Source organism: Globicephala melas, chromosome 2 (assembly GCF_963455315.2).
Source record: "Globicephala melas chromosome 2, mGloMel1.2, whole genome shotgun sequence".
NCBI classification, from domain to species: domain Eukaryota; kingdom Metazoa; phylum Chordata; class Mammalia; order Artiodactyla; family Delphinidae; genus Globicephala; species Globicephala melas.
Genome location: NC_083315.2, coordinates 146408839 through 146433692, shown reverse-complemented (window position 1 = coordinate 146433692; position 24854 = coordinate 146408839). Strand labels below are relative to the sequence as shown.

The 24854-nt window shown below is 37.0% G+C and overlaps 1 protein-coding gene across 5 annotated transcripts in view; it reads right to left on the bottom strand.

The window, feature by feature from the left end:
* Positions 1-24854, bottom strand: part of PCNX1 (pecanex 1) — a 171062-nt gene that overhangs the window by 115383 nt on the left and 30825 nt on the right. For all 5 annotated transcript variants that reach the window (XM_030831549.2, XM_030831548.3, XM_030831550.3 and 2 more), the window contains exons 2-5: positions 24296-24504; positions 10133-10238; positions 5991-6036; positions 4748-4837 (exon numbers count right to left, since the gene is read on the bottom strand). In XM_030831549.2, the coding sequence (XP_030687409.1) occupies positions 4748-4837; positions 5991-6036; positions 10133-10238; positions 24296-24504 (451 nt within the window). The remainder of the gene's footprint in view (positions 1-4747; positions 4838-5990; positions 6037-10132; positions 10239-24295; positions 24505-24854) is intronic.

Below are 24854 nucleotides of genomic sequence, written 5' to 3'. Positions count from 1 at the left end.
GCCTCAAATCAACCCAGAGAGATACTATTTTTCATCTAATTAAACTTTTTTCCAGTGACAGCTACCAGTAGTGTTCAGGATAAGAAAAGCATCTCACATACTGCTCATGGTGGTGCAAACTAGCGCAACCAACCTTCTGCAAAGCAATTTAGCGACGTTGCCAAAAGCCTTCAAAAATATACTTACCCTTTGATCACTAACTATTTCTAGAAATTTTTACTAAAGGATAAAAATCATATATGTGAATAAGGTTTTAGAAAAAGGTGGTTCGTCTCAGGTTGTTATGAAACTCCTTAAAACACAGAACTATAAAAATGTCCAATAATCCTATGAGGTTGAATAAATTACATTGTCTAGTAATAACACCATGCAGGCACTACAAATGTTTTCAAAGATTATGTAATATGAGAAAATACTCAGAGTGAAAAAGATGGCACTATATAAAAAATATGACTCCAGTCTGTAAGAGTTAAAGAGAATACTAAGGGTATATGTACGTATGTTTGTAGGAATGTTAAAAGTAATATACCATATTTAGCCATAAAAAGGAATTAAGTCCTGACACGTGCTATAGCATGCAAAGTGAAAGAAGCCAGACACAAAAAGCCGCATATTACAAAATTCCATTTATATGAAATGTCCAAAATAGGCAAATGCATAGCAGCAGAAAGTAGATTAGTGGTTGCCAGGGGCTGGCTGAAGGAGGAAATGGGGAGTATAATGGTTATGGGTTTCTTTTGGGTGTGATGCAAATGTTCTGGAGTTGGATAGTGGTCATGGGTACCCAAATATGTGAATATACTAAAAACCACTGAATTGTATACTTAGCAGGGTGAATTTTATGGTATGTAAACTATATCACAATAAAAAATAAGGAAAAAAGTGACACGAAAAAATATTAACAACAGTTATCTCGATGGCAGAAGTGTAAATTATCTTCTTCCTCATACTTAACTGTATTTTCTAGAACATACTACTTTTATAAACAAAAATCATTATCTTCCTCCTCTCTTCTAGATCATCCCCATCAATTATAAAAAACAAGCCGTTATTTCTCTTACATTCTTAGAAATTCCAAATCTCCTCCTTTGTCCTCACTTCCCCTGCAAGCTATCACCTTCTACCTCTGATCTCCTTTACAAAAATTCACCAAAAAGTAGTCTATATTCACTGTTTTCAATTCATCTCCTCTGCCACGTATTCTAGTCCCACCCCATTAAGAAGCTTATCAAGGTCACCAACAACCTCTACGCTCAGTCCAATGGTCAAGTCTCAGTCTCATATAACTTGGCCTATCAGCAACATTTGACAAAGGTGATCACTGTACTCTCCTTGAAATGTGGGGATACACACCTCTACCTCACCAGTTGTTCCAATTCAGTCTCCTGGATTTATTAGACTGCAGTGGCTCAGAGCTCAACAGCTGGAACTCTTCATTCTTCTATCTATACTTTCTCTTTTGTAGGTCTTATCCAATTTTCTGGCCCCATAATAACTGAAGTTCAGAAATACGTGTAACTAGTTCCTGCATCTTCTACCCAGCCCCGGTACTATACGGGGATGGACTAGAGTTCTGATCTTGGGTAGGGAAGATATGAGTGAGGCTGGGGAGGGAAACTGTAGATAACCCCTTCTTAGAAAACGTAGAGGACACATCCCCACAACCTCAGTTTTCTCCCAATCATCCTGAATCATGTTGATAAAATGAGTGCCAACTAGTCAACTAACTGCTAACTAACAACTAACTAAAGGTCACTGTCCTGTAAATCCAAACCAGTCAGAGAGCCAGAAGAACCCCCGCTGATATTTAAGCCAGAATGAACGACAGCCACTAGGTGGTGCCTAACCGTAGCCAAGATCTACAGGGATTTGGCTCAGGGAGCCAGGCTGCCTCAACTCCAGGCCAGCTAACCGTAGAGGCTTTCCCTGTTAGTTCATGAATTTCATGTTAACCCAACCCCACATTTGACATAACTGAATTTTTAATATTTATACACTGAAAACTCTTAAATTTAAAACCTCAACCCAGATTTCTTACCCGAAATCCAGACCTATCTAATTATCTACCAATTACTGCTGCTTAGAAGTCTAATGGCAACTCATACCTGATATGCCCAAACTGAACTCCCTCTCTTGCCCTCCACCATGCTCTCCCCACTCCTAAATCTGCTCCTTCTCAGTCTTCCCCCTTTCAGTTAATGGAGACTCCATCCTCCCCATTATTTAACCCCAAAATCTTAGAGTCATCTATGACTGCTATTTCTCTCACATGGTATTTCCAAATCCATCCACATATCTCTCATTAGCATCTGCCACACACAGTCAGACCACTTCTCACTACCCTGATCTGTGCCCCGATTATTGCAATAATCTGCTAACTGAGCTCCCTGCAACAGCCTTTGCCCCTTTTAATATACTCTCAACACAGGAGCCGGAACAACTGTTAAAATGTAACACAGATGATGACACTTCTCTGCTCAAAACCCTAGACAGCAGTTCATCATCTCACTGGAAATTAAAAGCAAAATCTTTAAAATGGCTTTTATAAGACTGTAATTTGGCCTCACTTACTCTGTACCAGCCCCACTATTTCTCAAACCTGACAGGCATGTTCCTGCTTTAGGACTTTTGCCTGTGCTGCTACCTCTGCACGGAGGCCGCCTTCCTCCCAAATACCCCGACAGCTCGCTCCTTCACCTCCTTCAGGTCTTTGTGCTTAGCCAGGTTTTCCCTCAACCGTTCTATTTAAACTTACGATGGCCAGGGCCCCCAGCACGCCCCCTCTGTCTCTATTACTACATCTATATTTGATTTATAATAGTATGTTTCCGTACTAGTAGTATGGAAGCCATAAGGGTAGAAATTTTTGTCTGTTCACCCGTTATTTCTAGTACTTAGACTGGTACCAGGCACATATGAGTACTCAATAATAATTGTTAAATGTGAAATACGTGTGAAAATGTTACATGATGAAAGCAAGTTATAAAACTATGTAAAAGTAGTATTGCATAGTGATTAAAATTAGGATTTAGAACTCGGTTTGAACTACAGAACTGCCACTTTGCAGATGGGTGACTTTGGGCAAGTTTCTTATAACTTTGCTCTAAGCTATGACACACTCATCTGTAAAGTGAAAATAATAACCGTATTAACTTCAAATGCTTGTCGTGAAGATTAACTGGGTGAATGCATATAAAGTGCTTAGAAAAAGACCTAAACCAGGGTTTGATAAACTAAGGCCTGTAGAGCTAAAGAGGCCCTCTGCCTGTTTGTAAGTAAAGTTTTAGTGTAACACAGACATTCCCACCCATTTATACGTTGTTTACGGCCTCTTTCACTCTACAATGGCAGAGCTGAGTGGCTGCAGGAGAGACCACGTGGCCAACAAAGCTTTACAGAGGAAGTGTGCTGACCCCCCACAGGGCAACGGTATGCACTCAGTTACTGTCAAGCACCATTATCTATGTCAATATGTATCTGCCAGGGTAGATTTATAGGAATATAACTCCCAACGTACTTGCACAAGGTACTTTCCAGAGGAAAATAAAGAGACCTATGACCCGTAATGGTAGTGGCACTAGCCCCTCTAAGATCACTATCCAGTTTCTGAGACACTAATGATTACATATTATAGAAAGGAATGCTGTAATTCTCAAAGAGATTAATTCGCCTTTCCTTTTTATAAGAAAATAGCTTCCATACCATATAGTATGTTTAAAAGTATTTTTAAGGGGAGAGGGGTAGGTTGTGAGGGGTGGTCCACAGAAGCAAACAGTAACGAGGTACTGTAATTCCAAAAAAGCAGCTACAGTGATAAACCTAGAATGCTGAGTACCAGGAACAAAACATACTTGCAAGAATTAAACCTGGGAAAAACATTAAATTCATGGGAAAATGTCACAATTCAGTGATCTATTTGTAACTTCAGAAATAAGTTTCATAATTCAGTACAGGAAATTTATCACCTTGCCTGCCTACCAAACATCACCCATAAGCTAATAAAAACAACAGGCTGGAAACAGGGAGACAGGTTTCTAATCCAATTTTGGCTCACTGATTATATAACCTAGGATAATCTCCACTTGAAATGGGTATGACATATCCATCCTTTTATGTCTGAAAATTAAAAACCAAACTTGAAAATGTGGCAGTTCTTATAAAAAAAGGAACTCTATAAAATCCAAAATATTCATTTATAATGGAGTTGTATAAGGAGAAAAAAAAATCACTTAAAACCAAAATTTCTATTAAAGATTAAAAATCTGCTACAGGAAGACACCAAGCTGGAAGCAGACAGTTTCTCAGTAAGTCCAATAGCAAGTTATTTCTCTGTGAAAACACACTGTCATTTCTGCAGTTGGGCAACATATACAGTAGTTGGCATTTAGACGTCATACTGAATGGAAGAGAACAGTTTTACATACTAGGTTATCACTAAGCTAAGCAAGATGCTCTGACCAATTAAAGGAATAGCAGATTCTTATCTCCCATCTGACATTCATTCTGGGGCACATGCTCATAAAGTTTCCCTGTTTACTTGGCAGAACATGTGTAGCTGAATTCCAGAAGCTGTAAGTACTTATAATACTGTGTTACTGTTATGCTAGCAAATCATTTTATTTTAATGTTTCTAAAAAATACCATATTAAGTTATTATAAACTTCTGCCAAAATATGAGCAGCACATTCCACAAACTCACCCTGGTCACCATAATACATAAGGGCATCATGAAGTAAAATGTTCTTACCCTGTTCTTCACTTCCTTCCTTACAAAGACTAGAGCTCTGGCCCAGACTTAAACTGATATCATCAGAAGTCTTAGCGGTGTCTGTATCTCCTACAAAGTGAAGAGAGACCCATGAAGACATTATATGAAAAGTAAAGGCCGTACAGGGTGGCATAACAAGGAAGGACGTGAGGGAGTACAGTAGATACGTATTAACTAAAGCAGTTTTTGTATCAAGGGTTACAATGCTGGGAGATGCATTAAATTAACAGGAAGTATCGTGGACTGTCAGCTCACATAATTATTCTCATAGTGCTACAAACCAAATACGGAAAGCTTCATAATATTAGCTAATACAACTATTTCTTTCAAAAGAAGTTTTAAAAAGGAAATGCAAATCATGTAATAACAAGTTGAAACAACATAAAATTCCCTCCCAGGGAAAATTAGAGAGTTATAAAATTATAGGGCAAAAATAATAATGAATTTATCTGAAATAGATGTATTGAATAAAAGGGATATATAAGACGTACAGAAAAGAAACTTTTTTTTAGTGTCTTATTCCTGCCCAATTTAAAGGTTTCACATGAAATTAGTTTTCTATGAACCTCATCAAAACCCATGAAAATATTTTCCCTCAAGGCAAAGAAGTTTCTTAAAGATCAAAATTTATAATTCATACAATGTAATGCAAATGGTCAAATACTTTTATGAAATTTGGATGATGAAAGGAGACCACAATTTAAATCAATTAATCTTTAATATAAGACACATAATTTTGGGCTTCCCTGGTGATGCAGTGGTTAAGAATCTGCTTGCCGTTGCAGGGAGCACAGGTTCGAGCCCTGGTCCGGGAAGATCCCACATGCCGCGGAGCAACTAAACCCGTGCACCACAACTACTGAGCCTGCGCTCTAGAGCCCATGAGCCACAACTACTGAAGCCCACACGCCTAGAGCCCGTGCTCCACAACAAGAGAAGCCACCGCAACGAGAAGCCCATGCACCGCATCACAGAGTAGCCCCCACTCGCCACAACTAGAGAAAGCTCACACACAGCAATGAAGAGCCAATGCAGCCAAAAATAAATTCATTAAATAAATTTTTTTTAAAGTTTACCATAAAAAAAGATACATAATTTTATCCACAAAATAATTTCAAAAATGATTTTTCATTACATGTAAATATATGATACAGTTATCTTTAGTAGAAACAAAAAAAGAAATGGAAAGTCAGAGGTAACTTTCGGGTTAGATCACACCTACCTTTAATAGTTGTTGCTGTTCCAAGACGAGAGGAACCAGATCCAATCTGAAAACATGACATGAAGTAAACGAAATGCTAGCTACGCCATCGGCACAGACTAGCAAGATTATCACATGAAATTATATTATCAAAACATGTTATCAGTCACTTTCACCAAAAGGCCATGATGTATCAGAGCCGCACTCCCCGTCTGCTGTGGCGCATGCTGCGCATCTAGTACAGATCTGCTGAGACACTGAATCCCTCTGCGTACTCAGGACTGATGGAGCCCCCAGGGCAAGAGTCTCCAACCTCGAACAATCGTGCCAAACGGTCATTGTCATTTTTATATTGCATCATGACATGTGCAAGTTATAAACAAAAGCAAAACTAGGTGTTAAGTCTACCTGAAATAAATTTAGACTTATCAGGGCATATAAAGGGAAAGTTTGGAGGACATAACATACTAACAAAGAGCAACCCAAATTTTACTTTCAAATTGTTAGTAAATCAATATGTTCTTTCCTGAGTTTCAGACAGAAAGTAAGTACTTCTTTGTAGGCTGCTATAACATATTTTTAAAGAATAAAAAAAAACTAAGCCATCTAAGAAAAAGGAATTTTTAGCACAAACTCTATAAACAGAACACTAAAATCTGCGGAGCTTTTAGGGCTTATATTCAAGATGGTATAAGACGTCCCTAAAATTTCATAACCATCAATTATTATACTACCATAAAAATCATAGAAACACCACAAAGTCCATGAACACATTAAGGAAACCAAATATAACATGACAGTTACTAAATCAACAAGTCTGAGTAACTCTTTTTATAACCTGCTTTCAAGGGATTCAAGAAGAAAATAGGCAAGCAAATTTAACACCTTACACTAAAATCAAGAACAGTCATATAATACTCATATTTTGCCAAATCTTTTCTTTCATTGATTCAACTGAAGTATACAATGAGAAATCTGGTCAAAATATAGGTTAATACTGACTTTGAAGGGGCATGAGGGACTTTCTTGGTCTATATTTGGGGGAGATAAATACAGAAAAGCATAAGAATAAAACATAACCACCCATTGTATCTGTTAAGATTGCTTTTGTCACCAAATAATAGAACTCAACTAATTAGGTGACTTAAAGAAATAGTTTTATGTTTGTCATCTAAGTTTGGAGCTGGTTTAATAGCATTTGTTCAGCAGCTCAATAATATTAGGGCTCTGGACGGCAGAGCCTAATTGTCTAATTGTCTGGACGGCAATTAAATGGGTGTACACATATGTAAAAATCTACTGAGCCATACACTTAATAAGTGTATACTACGCTGTATAGAAGTTATATGTCAGTGAAAAAGTAAGTGAAAATAAGCATACACATACAGGTTAAAACTGCTAATAAATTCTTATGTAGCCAATAAAAAAAAAGAGCTTGGCAATAGTTTTTGAACTGTTTATTAAGTTTGATTCTCCTGATTTTTCCTAATTTCTGCTTTCAATTAGCCATAAAAGGCACTGCAACTAGACAGAAAGAAAAAGGCCAAAAAGCATTTTACTGCAAGAGTTTCATTCTTATAACACCTGCTAAACAAGTTATAAAACTAACATATGTTATTTATCTACTAGAGTAATAAACATGTAACTTCCTAGACAGAAGTTTAAAAACAAGTAAGCAAACAAAAAACACCATTTCATGCCACCCTTCTAAGAATTTAAACTTAAAAAAAAATGTTTTTTGAATATGCGTACGGTAGTCATTTGCTCACAACCTCAAAGTGTTCTCTTTTTCTTTCCTTAACAAGCTTCCCATTTTGTTCAAATGTTGGGCATGTTATCTTCTGACTTATGAGAAGAGGGCCCAGACTCTGACCTAGGTGTGTGCTCTAGTTCTGCTCAATGAATGTATGGGAAGGTCTGCTGGAGGGCTTTGAGGAAAGACCTTTTCATGTCTGAGAAGATGATGAGCAAGGACAACTCTGCCCCACACTGTCACCTGCTTCTTAACTTTTCAACAGGATCATAATTGAAGCTGCTGTGCTCATCCTGCAACTCTAAGGAAAAGCCAAAAGAACTAGGGAAATTCCAACCCAGAGCCCTAATATTATTGAGCTGCTGAACAAATGCTATTAAACCAGCTCCAAACTTAGGTGACAAACATAAAACTATTTCTTTAAGTCACCTAATTAGTTGAGTTCTATTATTTGGTGACAAAAGCAATCTTAACAGATACAATGGATGGTTATATTTTATTCTTCACGCTTTTCTGTATTATTTAAAATTTATCCCCCCCCCAAATATAATGGAATTGTGACTGTTCACACATGAAACTATAAGGAATTGAAAATATAAACCACAGTGCATACAAATAAAAGAATGCAATACAGTCCCCAAAATGTCACTGCAGAAAAACAATAATATTAACATTCATGATAGAGTCAGTAAAGAGAATCAAGTTCCAAAGAACAGCACACTAAAATCCCTCTTTGTTTAAAAAGTTTTTTTGATTGTGACATTACAGATGATTTTTATTTTCTTCTTGTTATTTGCTAACTTTCTAAAAATAAACACATTCAGAAAAGGAAAAAATTAAGAAAAAAATGATATCTTCATACACTTAGAGGTAAAGTTTTTACTTAATAGGTTTGCACAAACTAAGATGGTCCAGTGTTTCTTCTCTTTGATAAGTGCCAAAGGAAAGTCCAGGAAGGATTATGGATGTCAGAGAAGAAAAACTACTTCCAACTAAAAGAGCAATCAGGCAAGGCCCACCTCCTCCATGAAGCCTTGCCCCTCTCTCTAGCTGGAAACAATTACTTTCTCCTCTGAAATCTATAGCCCCTTTTCTGTACCATTCCTATGGCAACTATTACTTTGTATCTTGTACTTACACTTACTTGGTAACATATATTTATAACTTCAGTTACTTATAGACATTTACTAGGAAACTGCAAACTCTTTGAGAGTTAAGACCCACTCCACATCCCGGACAAACAAAATGCCTTAAATACCATCAGGCACTAAAATATTTTAAGGAAGATAAGTGATAAAAGGGAAGAGAGGGACGGGGCGGGGGTGGGAATGGAGAGTAGAAGATGGAAAGGAGAAGGGTAGCAGTGGCAGAAAGGAAAGAATGATCACAATGACTATGACAGAGCTACTGTGTTCAAGGAGTTCACTATCTAGTACAGAAGACATTTATATACAACTATGATAATGTGTAATAAGACCTATATAATAAAACATGTGTGAGAAACATGGTGTGTCTATATTGGTAATATCTCTACCGATATACAAAAAGCCCAACTTTACTTCCCCACTTCAGCTTCCCTAAAGGATAACAATAATTATGCCAATAATTCCTTTTGGTATAAAACAGTATAAAACTAAAACACCAAAATCTAAGTAGCACAATAGCTTCTGACACCTGCCCTTCTTTATTCAAGAGTTAATATTTTAAGGAAAACCAAATTAGATGTGCTGTGCGTTTAGGTGCAGACATGCAATAATTACATTCAAGATGGGACACCCTCCCTAAAACAAGTAGGGCAAGTTCTAATGGACATGATGCCAAGGGTAGAGTTACCAAGGGTGGCTGGCCATTGCTGTGTCCTTTTGTCTGTCCTAACAGAAAAAGAAAAAGAAAAAAAAAAGGTGTGGCTCTTCAAAATTTGTTGCAAAAGTATAGGCTTATTCCCCAGGGTAATCTGATGTTGCTAATATTTGTCAGTAAGAAGAAAGGCCAGGTTTAATTAAGAATATAAAATGTGCAGCCATATTTAAGGACTAAGTCATTTCATTCTATCCAAAGAGACTGCGAAAAGCACAAGGGATAACCTATATGTCTCCAATACAGACAGACACCATGAAGGTAAATAAGCACACACTAGGAGCTAAAGTTCCTAAGGGCACTCACCACAACTGTCTCGATCAAAACTGCCCCTGGGCAATTAGCATGTGGTATGTGCTCATCAACAAAGTACTTAATTAATGTGAAAATTCTATTTAAAATAATGGTAATAAAAGATAATCAGTAAACAATCAAAATATTATTAATCAGCAAGATAAACCCAAACACTGACTGACTGTTACAGACAAGAGAACACGTGAGACCACCATCAGGAGGAGGGAAAAAAGCAAAATACAACAGCACAGGTTCCTACCTGGTGGCCTGGATCAAGGCCAGCATAAGAATTTCTTGAACTGCAACCAACTGGGGGTGTGGCCTCTCGAATGAACTCAGACATTTCAATGCCCCCACCAGGATCACTGAAAAGGAGAATAACTGTCATTATTCTGACACCAATGGTTTTCCTTTTGTTTGTTTTTTAAGTTATTATCTTTTTTTCTGTAAAACTAACAGGTTCAGATATTTAATATAGCAAATTGAAAAAAATCATTCTTCTTTTATAAGTCTGGTAAATTTGAACTATTTTATAACCATGTCACTACTCCAAAACATTTAAAACTCTCTCCCAAACTGTCTATATCCAATCCAATATTAGAAACTGGCCTTGATTACAATTGTACCATACTAAACATAGCACATATTTTATGATATGTGCCATAAAACCACTCTAGCAAAGAAATTATTTGCCTTTTGTTTCCTAACAGCAAAGAGAAATTGGTCAGAAAGTAATCAGATCTTTTTTTTCAATTTATTTATTTTTAATTTTTTAAATTTATTTATTTTTGGCTGTGTTGGGTCTTCATCACCGCACACGAGCTTTCTCTAGTTGCGGTGAACAGGGGCTACTCTTGGTTGTGGCAGGCAGGCTTCTCATTGCGGTGGCTTCTCTTGTTACAGAGCACGGGCTCTAGGCGCACGGGATTCAGTAGTTGTGGCACGTAAGCTCAGTAGTTGTGGCTCGCGGGTTCTAGAGCGCAGGCTCAGTAGTTGTGGTGCATGGGCTTAGTTGCTCCACGGCATGTGGGATCTTCCTGGACCAGGGCATGAACCTGTGTCCCCTGAAATGGCAGGCGGATTCTTAGCCACTGCACCCCCAGGGAAGTCCCAAGTAATCAGATCTTACACTCCTCGATCTCTCCAAGAGCACAGTCTGATTGAGCTGCATGATACAATGACGAACATGCATGAGAGCAATTATCCTGGTCAAGCTATCTGTATCTGTATTTCTTAAGTTAACAGAATTTAACTAGGATACTAACTTGTTTCACAGAGCTGGGAACCTAAGATTTTAGACTTGCATGTGTAGAGTTAGAAGGCACAAGTTTAAAAAGTGAAATGATGCTATGTAGTAAAAACAGGCATTAGAAAGACAAAAGAGAAAAGTACTAGGTTCAAAGAACTAAGGAAGTCCACATATAGAACTTAAAGATAACGGGATCCTAAAATAAGGAAAAACAAAAATCACACCAAATTTCAAATAACTTAGACAATTAAAAAAAATTTTTTTAAGTTGATATGTTGTATTTTCATTTTTATTCAGTTCAAGAAATTTCCTTTTTAGTGAGGGAGCCACTCGGCATACGGGATCTTAGTTCCATGACCAGGGATCGAACCCGCACCCCCTGTGGTGGAGGCGGGGAGTCTTAACCACTGGACCACCAGGGAAGTCCCCTAGACAATTTTATAATAAAGTTCCTCAAGAACACAACTTTTAGAACAATTCAGGCCTAAAAGTTATCATAATCCTATTTTTGCCCAAAGATTTTTACTCATTCTACCTGGTATACAAAGTCAGTCAATAAATTTTTTAGCTATTATTATCAAGGATAAAAGCTCTAGTGTATATGCTCGACATTATTGTGGACATAAGCTATCTTACCATCTAGCATCTAATTCAACCTCCTGGTTAACAACAAGAAAAAAAGCAACTCCAAATTCTTCTGGTGAATCACCTCATCCCAATCTCTCATATGGCTGTGGGTAATGCTGACCCCACTCTCAAGTTCAGGGGTAAGCTCTACTGGCCAAAGTCAATCAGCATATCCCAATCTCTTGGTCACAGCAACTAGTAGTTCTAGAACAAGCACATGACCCAACTCAGGCCAGAAATGTTCTACTGTTGAGAGAAGAAACTTCTCTCTATCTGCTTGTCTTAATGCTGAGAAGATGAGTCCTGGAGCTGCCGTAGCCATTTTACAACCATAAGGGGAGAGCCTGTCTAAGAAGCCAACTAAAAGAAAAGCATAGCCTGGTAAAGGGCACCAGAGTCATGAAGCTACTTGAAATTCTGCACATTGCCACATCTGAAGACATCCCTTAAACATAGACTTTTCGGTAATGTGAGCCATAAATTACCTTAAGCCTGTTTGGGTGGGGATTCCAATAGCTGCAATCAAAAGATATAGGCAAAATACAATCTGCTTACAAGTTCACCTTCCATTTATGTGCTTCTCACTATAGCTGTTTGAATTCTAGTGTGTTTTTTAAATTAATGGTCTCATAACTACCGTGTCCCTGTTTGCTCACTGGGTTTCTAACTCTAAGCCATTGGCTACAGTTAGCTAATGGAAATTACCTCTCTAACTTGTTACCCGTTTATAAAAATAAAACATAATGGAACTCAGTTACAAACATGATGGCCAAGTCCGCATACAAATGTCCCTGTGTGAGAAAAGTGGAGTATGACCAAATTTGCTGGCCATTTGGTGTTAAGTCACACGGCTATCTAGATCAGAATGAGAAATATTTTTCTTATTTGGCAAAATCTCAAGTGTGTATATACAGGCAGCCGTCACCCACTGAACTAGTGATGAGTAATAACCAGCAATACTGTTAACTCCATTGGAATGCATTCTCTAATTAAGATTGTAAAGAAATCAGAAGATGGAGGCCAAGGTGAAGACCAAGGAATAAAATGTTCTATGTCACAGAAAGGATAAAGTTTATACGCATCAGCTTTAGTGATATGTAATTCACATACCTTACAATTCATGCACTGAAACTGTGCGATTCAATGATTTTTAGTACATTCATAAAGTTGTGCATCCATCACCACAGTTGATTTTTAAACCTTTTTATCATCTCAAAAGCAAACCCATTTAGCTGTTACCCTTCCCACCCCTCCTCCCCCAGCCCTAAGCAACCACTGATCTACTTTCTGTCTCTATAAATTTGCCTATTCTGGATTTGTTTTTTCATATAAATGGAATCACATAATATGTGGTCTTCTGTAACTGACTTCTTTCACTTAGCACAATGTTTTCAAGGTTCATCAATGTTGTAGCATGTATCAGTGCTTTATACCTTTCTATGGCCAAATAATATTCCATTGTATGGATAGAACACATTTTGTTTATTCATTCATCAGCTGATGGACAATCTTACCCAGTTTTATACATCACTTCTGATAGCAAGTCTAAATGATTATAATTGGAACATAAAATTATTATTAATAACAAAGCAAATATTTACTAAATACTTAATACATTCCAGTCATAGGGTTGCGTGCTTTATTTCCATTTTCTCATGAAACATTCCCCTAAAAATCTATGATATAAATACTATCATCCTCATTTTACAGATGAAAAAACTGAAAACCGAAAGGTGTAAAAACTTGCCTAAGGTCTCAGAGGAGTAAACAAAATAAGCCAAGTCATTGGTATATGGAGTTCAAGTGGGAAGGGAGGAAACAAATAATACTTCCTCATCACTCTACAATGTGTTATCATATCTGCTCTTTCTGGTTTTTCTCCTTCACACATGAATGTAGGTACTCATAACCAGTAAGGACTGAGAAAAGATTTGAACACCAGGTCTAACTCTAAAGGCTATAGTCTAAGACACCAATAATGCCTTTTAACAAGCAGGCATTAAAGTTCTCTTTCCAGTTCAAAACCAAAAGAAACACCATTATCCAGGGAAGGTTTCTTAACCTCAGCACTACTGACATTTTGGGCCACATAACTCTCGACTGTAGGAGACCATCTTGTGCACTGTTAGGATGGTTAGCAGCACCCCTGACCTCTACCCACCAGACGCCAGTAGCATTTCTCCCTGTGATAACCAAAAATGTCTCCAAATATTGCCAAATGTCTCCTGGGGGGCAAGGTCATCTCCAGTGGAGAAACAATAATCTAGAACTAATGCTCAATGGTCAACATTGAGTGGGAAGGAGGTATTAAGGGAGAAAAAAAGATGAAGGAAAAAACAAACAGCTCCTTTTATAGAAAAAATATACCCTCTTGCAAACTTACTGTACCTTTCTCTTCTCTACAAATTCAGGAGCAGAACTTTTAGTCAGCTGTTGGTGTCCTAACATATAAATTGACTGAGTAAGAATTTTCTTTATTAGCAAGACTTGCAGATTTTCAGGAATGGAAATTTCAGCACATACCTGGGAAGTAGTTTACAATTCTCACAGAAGCCAAGCGGCCTACTGCAGTAAGCAGCACACCAAATTCAGGGAATCTCTACCTTTATGCCTTAATTTCCTCATCTGTTTAAAAATAAAAACAGGTACAGGGAAAGGCAGAAAAGCAGAAAGGGTTTGATCTGAATTATAAAGGAGACTTCACAAATTAATTTGTTGATTATCAGTATCATGAACTGCTCAGGCTTTAATTAGAACTTCACAGAACCGGCACAGTACTAAATTTACAAATCTAATCTAGATCACAACGATGTTCCTCAAAGGAACATTCATAAACATTCCTTTATGAATAGATAAAAGCAAACTCCCTAAACAGAATAAATCTTCAGAAAATTTAGCCTAAAATTCACCTGTGTATATTTTAAATGGATCCTTAATTTACAATATTGTAAGCATCACTGAATGAGAAACGGAAAAAAAATATGGTTTGTCTCCAAATAATTGTATTCAAATTCCAAAATTCAGTGTGCTAATTTCCTCTGATGAAACGTTAGAAATGTAACACATACATTAATGGCTTTGACTCTTTCTCTAAGATAAAGATTGAACAAGCATTTCTGAGCTGCTATACCACAGCCAATGACAACAAGAAGCACAAGTAGTCGGTCCTACTATATTCATTCATTCATGCAACCAATTGACAGCTCTAGTGTACCAAGCATAGTGAAAGGCTCTGGAAGTAAGTGTATCTGTTTTCCTGTTCATTTTTGTTCAGAACGGAGATTTACAAGTGGGAGAGTGGGGGAAAGGAGATGTCGAAAGCAAAAATCTACAACAAAGACCTTATTTAATGGTGAAACTTAAAAGCACTCCTAAAAAGACAAGGATGTACACCAATACTATTTCAATTTAACCACATGTGAGAAGTTATACCCAATGAAAATTTAAACAAGAAGTATAAGGTCTAGAAAGGAAGAAATAAAACTGTCATCATTTACAGAAAATCAAGAAATAACCTACAAAGTTTTACCATTAATAAGGGAGTTTAGTAAGGTTGCTGGATACAAAGTAAACTGCTACATTTAAAGGGAGAAAATCAAAAGGTAAATAGAAAAAATCATATAATAGCATTTTTTTTTTTTTTTTGCGGTACGCGGGCCTCTCACTGTTGTGGCCTCTCCCGTCACGGAGCAAAGGGTCCGGACGCGCAGACTCAGCGGCCATGGCTCATGGGCCCATCCGCTCCGCGGCACGTGGGATCTTCCCGGACCGGGGCAGGAACCCGCGCCCCCTGCATCGGCAGGCGGACTCTCAACCACTGCGCCACCAGAGAAGCCCTATGAAAGCCGTTTAATGGAGAAATGATAAATCTTTACTGAAAAACATTAAAGAAGACTAAATAAATGGAGAGATTTAATATTGTAAAGATACCAATTCTCAGCAGAGGAATCTACATAGCCAGTGTAATTCCAATAAAAACCCTAAGTTCTTGTAGATTTTGCCCAGTAGACTCTGAAGTTTACATCAAAGATCAAGGAGGGGCTTCCCTGGTGGCACAGTGGTTAAGAATTGGCCTGCCAATGCAGGGGACACGGGTCCGAGCCCTCGTCTGGGAAGATCCCACATGTCGTGGAGCAACTAAGCCCATGTGCCACAACTGAGCCTGAGCTCTAGAGCCGACGTGCCACAATTACTGAAGCCCGTGGGCCTAGAGCCCGTGCTCCACAACAAGAGAAGCCACCGCAATGAGAAGCCTGCACATCACAACGAAGAGGAGTCCCCGCTCGCAACAACTAGAGAAAGGCTGCGCACAGCAATGAAGATCCAAAGCAGACAAAAATAAATAAATAAAGTAAATTTATTTAAAAAAAAAAAATCAAGGAGCTGACAGTAGCAAATTAACTCCTGAAAAAGAACAAGGTACAAGGTTTGCCCCACTTGGTATCAAAAGTCATGTTATAAAGCACTTAGGATAGTGTGGTAACTGCACAGGCATAAACTAGATCAACGGAACAGAAGAGAGCCCAGAAACATACCCACCATGTATGAAAACTTAATTTATGACAAAATGACTACTGCAAATCACCAAGGAAAAGATACTCTGTTTAACAAATACTGATTAAACCAGTTATTTATAAAGAAAAAAAACAAATCCTGAATCCCTACCTTACAACAGATCATAATAATTTCCAACAAAACTGAAATGTGAAAACAAAAGAAACATGAAACTTTAAAAAGACAATCTTTCTGAGAGTATTCTTCTGATATTTGTGTAGGAATAATTTCTTAAACAAAACACAAAATTGTTAATTACCAAAAAATGATAAACTGTGTATTAAATTTAAGAATGTATAATAATCATAAGAAACCTTAAGAAAAGCAAAGTGACAAGCTACAAACTGGGAAAAGATGTCTGTAATGTACATAACCAATAAGGAGTAGTACAATGAACATATTTTTTTAAACTCATTTTTCTTAATCAATAAGAAAAAGAGAACTCCAAAGAAAAATAAAAAAGAAACGAATGGGCACCGGAAAGAACAGAAAACTTAAATGGACTATATATGTGAGATAAGATGCTCAGCCTCATTAGTAATCAGAAAGGTTAACTAAAGTCAAAATGAGACACATCTAACACTTAACTGTTAAAACGGCAAACTGTTAAAACTTACCAAAATCAAAGACTTGAGGATATGAAACAATAAGGACTTTCACATTCTAACGGTGAGAGTATAAATTGGTACAATCGTTTTGGCAAACAGCTTGTATTACCTAGTAAAACTGAACGTGAAAATACCCTGTGGGGCTTCCCTGGTGGCGCAGTGGTTGGGAGTCCGCCTGCTGATGCAGGGGACGCAGGTTTGTGCCCCCGTCCAGGAGGATCCCACATGCCGCGGAGCGGCTAGGCCCGTGTGCCATGGCCGCTGAGCCTGCGCATCCAGAGCCTGTGCTCCGCAACAGGAGAGGCCACAACAGTGAGAGGCCCACGTACCACCAAAAAAAAAAAAAAAAAAAAAGACAGAACTAATAAAGTTTCATAGAATGGAACACATCACAGAAAAATTAATTGTGGCATATAAATAAACTGCCATAAAGTGAGGAAAAGTATTTGACACAAAATGATATCCTTCATAAATATCGTCTTCAAATCAATAGTAAAAAACTAACCACCAACAGAAAAATATACAATTCACAAAATAACAAATACAAATGGAACAGCACAAGAAAAATAGCTCCATTTCACTAGTAATCCAAAAACTGAAAAAAGTAAACAATGAATTATTTACCAGTTTGTGAAAATACTAAATAGTGTAGTGAAAAGTACGAAAAAAGAAGCCCTCAAACTGCTGATCACAGTAATGAAAAGGTAAAAATCTTCAGAATTTGGCAATATATATTGAGAAACTTTAAAATGGGTGTAGCTTTCCGGTAATTCTACTTCTGCTAAATCATGATAAAAAATTTAGTCATTTAAACTTTGAACATCACAGTGATCTAACACAAATTTAAATTAGAAAATAATTGAAATAACTAAAAACAAGATAGCTAAATTAAGGTACTATATACACACAAAATGGAATACAGTGTAGTCATTAAAAATACTATCACAGAGTTAGATATAGCCTCATCCACCAGAGGGCAGACAGCATAAGCAAGAAGAACTACAATCCTGCAGCATGTGGAACAAAAACCACATTCACAGAGAGATAGACAAGATGAAAAGGCAGAGGGCTATGTACCAGATGAAGGAACAAGATAAAACCCCAGAAAAACAACAAAATGAAGTGGACATAGGCAACCTTCCAGAAAAAGAATTCAGAATGATAGTGAAGATGATCCAGGACCTCAGAAAAAGAATGGAGGCAAAGACCAGGAAGATGCAAGAAATGTTTAACAAAGACCTAGAAGAATTAAAGAGCAAACAAACAGAGATGAACAATACAATAACTGAAATGAAAACTACACTAGAAGGAATCAATAGCAGAATAACTGAGGGAGAAGAATGGATAAGTGACCTGGAAGACAGAATGGTGGATGTCACTGCTACGGAACAGAATAAAGAAAAAAGAATGAAAAGAAATTAAGACAGCCCAAGAAACCTCTGGGACGACATTAAACACAACAACATTAGCATTATAGGGATCCCAGAAGGAGAAGAGAGAGAGAAAGGACCCGAGAAAATATTTGAAGAGATTATACTCAAAAACTTCCCTTACATGGGAAAGGAAATAGCCACCCAAGTCCAGGAAGCACAGCGAGTTCCATACAAGATAAACCCAAGGAGAAACACGCCCAGACACATAGTAATCAAATTGGCAAAAATTAAAGACAAAGAAAAATTATTAAAAGCAGCAAGGGAAAAATGACAAATAACATACAAGGGAACTCCTGTAAGATTAACAGCTGATTTCTCAGCAGAAATTCTACAAGCCAGAAGGGAGGGGCATGATATACTTAAAGTGATGAAAGGGAAGAACCTACAACCAATATTACTCTACAAGGCAAGGATCCCATTCAGATTCGATGGAGAAATCAAAAGCTTTACACACAAACAAAAGCTAAGAGAATTCAGCACCACCAAACCAGCTCTACAATACATGTTAAAGGAACTTCTCTAAGTGGGAAACACAAGAGAAGAAAAAGACCTACAAAAACAAACCCAAAACAATTAAGAAAATGGTCATAGGAACATACATATTGATAATTACCTTAAACATGAAAGGATTAAATGCTCCAACCAAAAGACACAGGCTTGCTGAATGGATACAAAAACAAAACCCATATATATGCTGTAAACAAGAGACCCACTACAGACCTAGGGACACATACAGACTGAAAGTGAGGGGATAGAAAAATATATTCCATGCAAATGAAAATCAAAAGAAAGCTGGAGTAGCTATACTCATATGAGATAAAATAGACTTTAAAATAGAGAATGTTGCAAGAGACAGGAAGGACACTACATAATGATCAAGGGATCAATCCAAGAAGATATAACAATTATAAATATATTTGCACCTAACATAGGAGCACCTCAATACAAAAGGCAGCTGCTAAAAGTTCTAAAAGAGGAAATCGACAGTAACACAATAATAGTGGGGGACTTTAACACCTCACTTACACCAACGGACAGATCATCCAAACAGAAAATTCATAAGGAAATACAAGCTTTAAATGACACAATACACCAGATAGATTTAATTGATATTTATAGGACATTCCATCCAAAAACAGCAGATTACACTTTCTTCTCAAGTGTGCACAGAACATTCTCCAGGATAGATCACATCTTAGGTCACAAATAAAGCCTCAGTAAATTTAAGGAAATTGAAATCATATCAAGAATCTTTTCTGACCACAATGCTATGAGATTAGAAATGAATTACAGGGAAAAAAACGTAAAACACACAAACACATGGAAGCTAAACAATACGCTACTAAATAACGAAGAGATCACTGAGGAAAGCAAAGAGGAAATCAAAAAATACCTAGAGACAAATGATAATGAAAACATGACGATCCAAAACCTATGGGATGTAGCAAAAGCAGTTCTAAGAGGGAAGTTTATAACTATACAAGCCTACCTCAAGAAACAAGAAAAATCTCAACTAAACAATCTAACCTTACACCTAAAGGAACTAGAGAAAGAAGGACAAACCAAACCCAAAGTTAGCAGAAGGAAAGAAATCATAAAGATCAGAGCAGAAATAAATGAAATAGAAACAAAGAAAACAATAGCAAAGATCAATAAAACTAAAAGCTGGTTCTTCGCGAAGAGAAACAAAACTGATAAACCATTAGCCAAAGTCATCAAGAAAAAGAGGGAGAGGACTCAAATCAATAAAATTAGAAATAAAAAAGGAAAAGTTACGACACCACAGAAATACAAGGCATCCTAAGAGACTACTACAAGCAACTCGATGCCAATAAAATGGACAACCTGGAAGAAATGCACAAATTCTTAGAAAGGTGTAACCTTCCCAGAACGAACCAGGAAGAAATAGAAAATATGAACAGACCAATCACAAGTAATGAAATTGAAACTGTGATTAAAAATCTTCCAACAAACAGAAGTCCAGGACCAGATGGCTTCACAGGTGAATTCTATCAAACATTTAGAGAAGAGCTAACACCCATCCTTCTCAAACTCTTCAAAAAATTGCAGAGGAAGGAACACTCCCAAACTCATTCTATGAGGTCACCATCGCCCTGATACCAAAACCAGACAAAGATACTACAAAAAAAGAAAATTACAGACCAATATCACTGATGAACATAGATGCAAAAATCCACACAAAATACTAGCAAACGGAATCCAACAACACATTTAAAGGATCATACACCATGATCAAGTGGGATTTATCCCAGGGATACAAGGATTCTTCAATATATGCAAATCAATCAATGTGATACACCATATTAACAAATTGAAGAATAAAAACGATATGATCATCTCAATAGATGCAGAAAAAACTTTTGACAAAATTCAACACCCATTTATGATAAAAACTCTCCAGAAAGTGGGCACAGAGGGAACCTACCTCAACATAACAAAGGCCATATACAAACAACCCACAGCAAACATCATTCTCAATGGTGAAAAATTGAAAGCATTTCCTCTAAGATCAGGAACAAGACAAGGATGTCCACTCTCACCATTATTATTCAACAAAGTTTTGGAAGTCCTAGTCATGGCAATCAGAGAAGAAAAAGAAATAAAAGGAATACAAATTGAAAAAGAAGAAGTAAAACTGTCACTACTTGCAGATGACATGATACTATACACAGAGAGTTCTAAAAATGTCACCAGAAAACTACTAGAGCTAATCAATGAATTTGGTAAAGTTGCAGGATACAAAATTAATGCACAGAAATCTCTTGCATAACTATACACTAATGATGAAAAATCTGAAAGAGAAATTCAGGAAACGCTCTCATTTACCATTGCAACAAAAATAATAAAATACCTAGGAATTGTAGGTATTTTACCTACCTTTTGTCTCTCTAGGTAGGTCTTTTGTCTCCTTACTTAGGGAGACAAAAGACCTGTATGCAGAAAACAATAAGACACTGATGAAAGAAATTAAAGATGATACCAACAGATGGAGAGATATACCATGTTTTTGGATTGGAAGAACCAATATTGTGAAAATGACTAGACTACCCAAAGCAATCTACAGATTCAATGCAATTGCTATCAAATTACCAATGGCATTTTTTTTGGAAGTAGAACAAATCATCTTAAAATTTGTATGGAGACACAAAAGACCCCGAATAGCCAAAGCAGTCTTGAGGGAAAAAAACGGAGCTGGAGGAATCAGACTCCCTGACTTCAGACTATATTACAAAGATACAGTAATTGAGACAATGTGGTACTGGCACAAAAACAGAAACATAGATCAATGGAACAAGATAGAAAGCCCAGAGATAAACCCACACACCTATGGTCAACTAATCTGTGACAAAGGAGGCAAAGATATACAATGGAGAAAAGACAGTCTCTTCAAAAGTGATGCTGGGAAAACTGGACTGCTACATGTAAAAGAATGAAATTAGAACACTCCCTAACACCATACACAAAAATAAACTCAAAATGGATTAGAGACCTAAATGTAAAAGACCGGACACTATAAAACTCTTAGAGGAAAACACAGGAAGAACACTCTTTGACATAAATCACAGCAAGATCTTTTTTGATCCACCTCCTAGAGTAATGGAAATAAAAACAAAAATAAACAAATCGGACCTAATGAAACTGCAAAGCTTTTGCACAGCAAAGGAAACCATAAACAAGACGAAAAGACAACCCTCAGAATGGGAGAAAATATTTGCAAAGGAATCAACAGACAACGGATTAATCTCCAAAATATATAAACAGCTCATGCAGCTCAATATTAAAGAAACAAACAACCCAATCCAAAAATGGGCAGAAGACCTAAATAGACACTTCTCCAAAGAAGACATACAGATGGCCAAGAGGCACATGAAAAGCTGCTCAACATCACTAATTATTAGAGAAATGCAAATCAAAACTACAATGAGGTATCACCTCACACCAGTTAGAATGGGCATCATCAGAAAATCTACAAACAAATGCTGGAGAGGGTGTGGAGAAAAAGGAAGCCTCTTACACTGTTGGTGGGAATATAAATTGATACAGCCACTATGGAGAACAGTATGGAGGTTCCTTAAAAAACTAAGAATAGAAGTACCATGTGATCCAGCAATCCCACTACTGGGCATATATCCAGAGAAAACCATAATTCAAAAAGACACATGCACCCCAATGTTCATTGCAGCACTATTTACAATAGCCAAGTCATGGAAGCAAGCTAAATGCCCATCGACAGATGAATGGATAAAGAAGTTGTGGTACATATATACAATGGAATATTACTCAGCCATAAAAAGGTACGAAATTGAGTCATCTGTTGACACGTGGATGGATCTAGAGACTGTCATACAGAGTAAAGTAAGTCAGAAAGAGAAAAACAAATATTGTATATTAACGCATGCATGTGTAACCTATAAAAATGGTACAGATGAGCCGGTTTGCAGGGCAGAAGTTGAGACACAGTTGTAGAGAACAAACATATGGACACCAAGGGGGGAAAACCACGGGGGGGTGGGGATGGTGGTGTGCTGAACTGGGCCATTGGAATTGACATGTATACACTTATGTGTATAAAATTGATGACTAATAAGAACCTGCTGTATAAAAAAACAAAGAAACAAACAAAAAAATACTATCACAGAAATAGTATTTTCAGTAGTTCAAAGTATTTCCTGAGTACCTATCAGTGCAAGACACTGTTCTGGAACCTGAGAATATAATAGTTTGTAAGAAAAGCAAGGCCCTGCCTTCAGAAAGCTTATAAATGCAAACAAATGATTAAGGAAGATAATTTCAGATAGTGATTTATGCTATTAACAAAATTATTATAAGGTAAAATATCTGTTCAATGAACAAACAGGGTAATCATGTTAGGGATGGAGGAAAATGTAACTAAAAGGATGAAGGTTTTCAGTGCACTGGAGAATATACAGAAACATTACCTGTCTTAATAGATATTGAGTACCCACTTTTAGTGATATTATTTATATCTTGAACCTGAAATATTTCATATTATACTGACTGGAAACATGGCATAGTGGTTAAAAGCATGGCCTCGCCTCCAGAGCTTGACAGCCTAGATTATTTGATCTTTCTCACCTCACTTTCCACATCTGCAAATCAGGGATGATAACAGCAACCATCTCATAGAATTGTTTTTGAGGACTGTATGAGCTTAAAAATGTCAAGTGCTCATATAGCAACTGTTTAAAAATTATATTAGGGACACCTATTATTTCTATAAAGTCACTATAACCTTTTGACTATGATAAATAAACCCCTCTGTCAGAAAGAGAAAGTGGGTGAGGCCAAGGTAATGGGATAGAATGTGACTGAGGGCAGTAGGGGACTATTTTAGCTGAGACAGCCTCCAGGAACGCCTCCAGGAAGGGGTGACAGCTACACAGAGTTGAAACCTAGGAAGTCAGTCATGCTAAGATCTAGGGAAGGAACAGCTAAGTTTCTAAGGTAAGAACATAAAATTGAAAAAAATTTACAATGGATAAAATGAAAACTGTAGATTATAAATGTCAAGTAAAATATTATCACAGTTTGCTTAAGATATATATACACATTTTATTTATATGTATAAAAATAAATGTTTAGATTTATAAAGCCATGTTTTATTACTTCTTTAACCTGTTTTCCATTGGTTTTGGTCTTTGGTATGAATAACTATTACACTATTATGACTATTATTGTTCTAAAATGTTATTTATTAACAAGGCCAAGGATACTGATTTATCCCCAGATAGCCAGTCAGCTTTGCTGTGGTCTAATGTGACAATCACACTTGTCACTGTATCAACAGTGGTAAGATCTACCACTGCCTTAAAACCAGGTAAACAGAACAGGCATGACACAATAATCACATCATTGTACACATGCATCACTGTACATCGTTACAAACTGAGTGGCATGGGTTTCCTTACCTTGGGCCATTGCTGTCTTTTCTCCTTGTTGAACAGTTGCCTTGCTCAGCTCTGGCTCGCTGATCTGTGAAATCATTTGTGTTCCTATCTACAATCTCTCCAGCATCAAGTGCTCTGTGGAGTCGATAGTTGACCATCTTCAGAACAATGAAAACAGCAGCTATCACAGGACAATAGACTGCTACTATAATCATGGAAGAAGGAAGGGCCTTAAAGAGAAAGAAAATAAAGATAGGAATTTTAAAATATCTTATACTTTATTCAATGAGAGAAATTTGTAACTAAAATAATAAACACACACATTCTCACACAAAGCAACAATTGTGTTCCTAGCACTAAGTTGTAAAAGTATAAGACAGCACCACCCAATACAGTAGCCACTTGCTACGTGTGGCTATTGAGTGCTTGAAATGTGGTTAGCCTGAATTGAGATGTGCACTAAGAATAAAATAACACTGGATTTTGAAAATTCAGTATGAAAAAAAGAATGCAAAATATCTCAATTTTTATACTGATTACATGTTGAAATATATTTAGATTATACTGGGTTAAATAAAAT